At 35.7% G+C, this 6,414-nt stretch overlaps 1 protein-coding gene across 4 annotated transcripts in view; it reads right to left on the reverse strand.

The window, feature by feature from the left end:
* LOC123963384 (stromal interaction molecule 1-like) overlaps positions 1–6,414 on the reverse strand; it is a 42,552-nt gene that overhangs the window by 12,658 nt on the left and 23,480 nt on the right. For all 4 annotated transcript variants that reach the window (XM_046040207.1, XM_046040205.1, XM_046040206.1 and 1 more), the window contains exons 8-9: positions 3,034–3,211; positions 793–960 (exon numbers count right to left, since the gene is read on the reverse strand). In XM_046040207.1, coding sequence (XP_045896163.1) covers positions 793–960; positions 3,034–3,211 — 346 coding nt within the window. The remainder of the gene's footprint in view (positions 1–792; positions 961–3,033; positions 3,212–6,414) is intronic.

Consider the following 6,414-nt stretch of genomic DNA (forward strand, 5'->3'; position numbering starts at 1 on the left):
CATCATCACCACCATCCTCATCATCACCACCATCGCCACCATCCTCACCATCATCACCATTACCACCATCCTCATCATCACCATCACCACCATCCTCACCATCACCACCATCCTCATCACCACCACCATCATCCTCATCACCATCACCACCATCCTCATCACCACCACCATCCTCATCATCACCATCACCACCATCCTCATCACCACCATCACCACCATCCTCATCATCACCATCACCACCATCCTCATCATCACCATCACCACCATCACCACCATCACCACCATCCTCATCATCACCATCACCACCATCACCACCATCACCACCACCATCCTCATCATCACCATCACCACCATCATCATCACCACCATCCTCACCATCACCACCACCATCATCATCACCACCATCACCACAATCCTCATAATCACCACCACCATCATCATCACCACCATCACCACCCCCATCATCATCACCACCATCCTCATCATCACCACCATCGCCACCATCCTCACCATCATCACCATTACCACCATCACCTCATCATCACCATCACCACCATCCTCATCACCACCACCATCATCCTCATCACCATCACCACCATCCTCATCACCACCACCATCCTCATCATCACCATCACCACCATCCTCATCACCACCATCACCACCATCCTCATCATCACCATCACCACCATCCTCATCATCACCATCACCACCATCACCACCATCACCACCACCATCCTCATCCTCACCATCACCACCACCATGATCACCGTGATCAGTGTGTTCTGTCCTCACCCCCTCCCTGGCCTGCTGCAGCTGCCTCTCTGCGCTCTGTTTCTTGATGTTGTAATACTGAACTTCGATCTCATGTGTCAGCTGCAGCCACTTCTGCAGAGCCTCCGGTGGCGCCCAGTGAGCCCGCGACTCCAGTTCCCTCTCCGCCTTCTTCAACGCCATACGCACCTACAATATATATATGTATACATACACACACCACAGGATTCAGAGTTAATTCCTGTCCAGGATATTTTCATGGACCTCAAAAATCTTTCCTTTTGGGACAGTAACAGAGGTGAGGGCAGATCATCACATGATCAAATAATCTTTTTATTCTGTGAGCTCAGTTTCTCACATCGTCGCCCCTGGATGAGGCTTTTCTAATCTGCTCTTGTGAAACGTAAAGAGTTTCATCTCTGCTGCTCACTAGAGGATCTTCAGATCTATAGTGATGTTAAAAACATGGGATCCCACAGACTTAACGACAAAATTTTTTTATCTTAAAACGGTTCAGTCCCGTCTCAGGACCACACACTCTGCGTTTATACTAAACGGTTTCAGAGCGGCGGTTCCACAGACGTGGGATTAGGGCTGGACGATGAGGCCAAAAATGTCATCGCGATAAAACATTTCATATCTTTCGATATCGATAATTATCACTAGTGCTGGGCAATAAAACAATAATGATAATTATCGCAATATAATTTTCCTCAATAATATAATAAATGTTCAATATATCGTCAGTAAATATTTGGTTTATTATTTGGTTTGGAATCACAAACAAATTAGCACCAAATTCTTCTGTTACATTATTTATTTTGTTGAGGAAAAGGGACTGAAAAAGATTAAAAGACAGAAAAAACTGTTTTAATTGTTACCTACCTCAGATTTGTGAAGTGATCCACTGTTTGGCATCAAGCGTTTTCAACATATTCTCGTGATATACATGCTGATTACCGATATTGAATGATATGAAATGTTTTTATTGTGATAACATTTTTGGCCATATCGCCCAGCCCTAATTATCACGATAAATATTAAGTCGTTATTTCTTTCGAGTTTAAAGGCTGATTTCTGCTCCTGAGTGAAAGTTGAAGAAACCTGATGGTTAATTGTGGTTTAAACTTTTCTTTATGGTCAGAACACTTGAGGCCAAACAGCAGATCACTTCACAAATCTGAGGTAGAAGATTCAAATCAATGATGATAAAATCTTTGTCATTAAATATGCATGAGTAAATTAAGTAAAAGCTTTTTTCAGTCCTTCTTCCTCAAAACAATAAACATCTTAATAGAAAATTAAGTCCTAATTCGTGTATGATTCAAGTGAATAAAATCAAACATTTATTAAATACTCATTGAACATTTGTTTTATTGTTATTGAAAAAAAAATTGTATTACGATAATTATTGTTTATATTTATTGTCCTGCCCAACTCGGCATCTCACAGAATCTCACGTGATGAAACGTGACTTCAGACTAGGGTTGGTTGCATTGTGTTTATTCTGATGTTTAATGTTGTTGCTGAACTTTTTAGTGAAGTTTCTTCTTATCGAACTGTTAAATCGTTGAGGGTGTTTATTTGATATTTTTTATATTTACTAAAACTGAACCACAAAAGCGAAACTGTCACAACACGCTGGTGACGCTTTAAGCTCTGGGAGCCTCTGTTCCAATCAGCGACCTTCAGAATCTGTCTGTAAACCCGTCACACTGCACGATCATTTGGGCCGATAATATGTTCCGACCAAGGTATTCATTAGTTTTGTGTTATTTAGTTTTGACTTTTCAATTTCAGTTTAGTTATTAAAGCTGGTTAGCCTGTTTTTATTCATTGTAAGTCGAGGGGCGTGGATTCAAGACTGGCACAGCTAAGAAATCGGAAGATAGATTTCATATCCACCGAAAATCCCAGGCTTATGTACGCCAAAAACGACATTCACTCTTTATTTTTACTTTCAGTGATCGTTTTTTTCTAAAGCTTCGTTTAATTTTTGTTCCACACCTAGTTTTTATTATTTCGTTAGTTTTCATTAAAGTTGGTTGGCCAGTGTTTTGTGTTGCCTGTTTCTCCAGTGATTCTGATTGATCAGTTTGTTTTTAAAGTATGCTTCAGCTGCCTCTTGTCTGTCATGTGATCCTCCTGATGCTCGCCCTTGTGAGTCCTGCGCTGAGCTACAGACAAATCTTACTGCTCATCATTTATTGATCACCTGTAAAACATATACCGATAATATGGTGACCTGATGGAGTCATCTACCTGATCCAGCTCCTCCTCTGCGTATTTCTGCCGGCTCCTCTCATTCCCGGTTCCCTCTCGAAGCTCTCGGAGCCGCTGAGCTTCTTGCTTGGCCGAGTCGATCTCGCTCCTCAGCTCCTCCTCCACCTTCACCTTCTCCACCTGGACGCAGCGCTGCTCCTCCTGAGCCTTCTGCAGCCTGGCAGGAACAACACCACCAACACAGCTGGTTAAAAACAAACCTGAACACACCAGACAAAGTGACGGTCTCTGCAGACACCTCCACCTTCAGACAGCTTCTCCCGGTGCTCTGTGTTTCATTACAGGAGGTTAATATCCTCCTCATTAAGGGTGGTGGGAGTGCAGCATCGGACAAAAATACTAAATGGTCACATGATCATTCAGCACAGGCTAACTTCTCCTCTTCAGACTGCGGTTTGGAAGCTGAGCAGGAAAGCTAACAGTATGTTCTTCAGCTGTAATAACTAATAGTGCTGTAATAACGCTGTAATAACAATATAATAACGCTGTAATAACTAATAACGATATAATAACACCGTAATAACGCTGTAATAACTAATAACGCTGTAATAACGCTGTAATAACTAATAACGCTGTAACAACTCTGTAATAACTAATAACCATATAATAACACTGTAATAACGCTGTAATAACTAATAACCATATAATAACACTGTAATAACGCTGTAATAACTAATAACACCGTAATAACGCTGTAATAACTAATAACGCTGTAATAACGCTGTAATAACTAATAACATATAATAACACTGTAATAACGCTGTAATAACTAATAACCATATAATAACACTGTAATAACGCTGTAATAACTAATAACGCTGTAATAACGCTGTAATAACTAATAACACTGTAATAACACTGTAATAACGCTGTAATAACTAATAACGATATAATAACGCTGTAATAACGCTGTAATAACTAATAACGATATCATAACACTAATAACACTGTAATAACGTTGTAATAACTAATAACGATATAATAACATTAAACACTGTAATAACTAATAACATATAATAACACTAATAAAACTGTAATAACGCTGTAACAACGCTGTAATAACTAATAACGATATAATAACACTAATAAAACTGTAATAACGCTGTAACAACGCTGTAATAACTAATAACGATATAATAACACTAATTACACTGTAATAACACTGTAATAATTCAATTTCAATTCAATTTTATTTATATAGCGCCAAATCACAACAACAGTTATCTCACAGCGCTTTTCATAAAAGAGCAGGTCTAGACCGTACTCTGTGATGTTATTTACAGAAGCCCAACAGTTCCCACCAAGAGCAAGCACTAGGCGACAGAGGCAAGGAAAAACTTCCTTTTAATAATAACGCTGTAATAACTAAGAACGATATAACAAACACTAATAACACTGTAATAACGCTGTAATAACTAATTACACTGTAATACTAATTACACTGTAATAACGCTGTAATAACTAATAACGCTGTAATAACTAATAACCATATAATAACACTAATAACACTGTAATAACGCTGTAATAACTAATAACCATATAATAACACTAATAACACTGTAATAACGCTGTAATAACGCTGTAATAACTAATAACGATATAACACTAATAATACTGTAATAACGCTGTAATAACGCTGTAATAACTAATAACGCTGTAATAACTAATAACCATATAATAACACTAATAACACTGTAATAACGCTGTAATAACTAATAACATATAATAACACTAATAACACTGTAATAACGCTGTAATAACGCTGTAATAACTAATAACGATATAACACTAATAATACTGTAATAACGCTGTAATAACGCTGTAATAACTAATAACGCTGTAATAACTAATAACCATATAATAACACTAATAACACTGTAATAACGCTGTAATAACTAATAACATATAATAACACTAATAACACTGTAATAACGCTGTAATAACGCTGTAATAACTAATAACGATATAACACTAATAATACTGTAATAACGCTGTAATAACGCTGTAATAACTAATAACGCTGTAATAACTAATAACCATATAATAACACTAATAACACTGTAATAACGCTGTAATAACTAATAACATATAATAACACTAATAACACTGTAATAACGCTGTAATAACGCTGTAATAACTAATAACGATATAACACTAATAATACTGTAATAACGCTGTAATAACGCTGTAATAACTAATAACGCTGTAATAACTAATAACCATATAATAACACTAATAACACTGTAATAACGCTGTAATAACTAATAACATATAATAACACTAATAACACTGTAATAACGCTGTAATAACGCTGTAATAACTAATAACGATATAACACTAATAATACTGTAATAACGCTGTAATAACGCTGTAATAACTAATAACGCTGTAATAACTAATAACCATATAATAACACTAATAACACTGTAATAACGCTGTAATAACTAATAACATATAATAACACTAATAACACTGTAATAACGCTGTAATAACGCTGTAATAACTAATAACGATATAACACTAATAATACTGTAATAACGCTGTAATAACTAATAACGATATAATAACACTAATAACACTGTAATAACGCTGTAATAACTAATAACGCTGTAATAACGCTGTAATAACTAATAACGATGTAATAACGCTGTAATAACTAATAACGATATCATAACACTGTAATAACGCTGTAATAACTAATAACACTGTAATAACGCTGTAACAATGCTGTAACAACGCTGTAATAACTAATAACGATATAATAACACTAATAACACTGTAATAACGCTGTAATAACTAATAACGATATAATAACACTAATAACACTGTAATAACGCTGTAATAACTAATAACGCTGTAATAACGCTGTAATAACTAATAACGATGTAATAACGCTGTAATAACTAATAACGATATCATAACACTGTAATAACGCTGTAATAACTAATAACACTGTAATAACGCTGTAACAATGCTGTAACAACGCTGTAATAACTAATAACGATATAATAACACTAATAACACTGTAATAACGCTGTAATAACTAATAACGATATAATAACACTAATAACACTGTAATAACGCTGTAATAACTAATAACGCTGTAATAACGCTGTAATAACTAATAACGATGTAATAACGCTGTAATAACTAATAACGATATCATAACACTGTAATAACGCTGTAATAACTAATAACACTGTAATAACGCTGTAACAATGCTGTAACAACGCTGTAATAACTAATAACGATATAATAACACTAATAACACTGTAATAACGCTGTAATAACTAATAACGATATAATAACACTAATAACACTGTAATAACGCTGTAATAACTAATAACGCTGTAATAACGC

This window comes from Micropterus dolomieu, linkage group LG23 (assembly GCF_021292245.1).
Source record: "Micropterus dolomieu isolate WLL.071019.BEF.003 ecotype Adirondacks linkage group LG23, ASM2129224v1, whole genome shotgun sequence".
Taxonomy (NCBI): Eukaryota; Metazoa; Chordata; class Actinopteri; order Centrarchiformes; family Centrarchidae; genus Micropterus; species Micropterus dolomieu.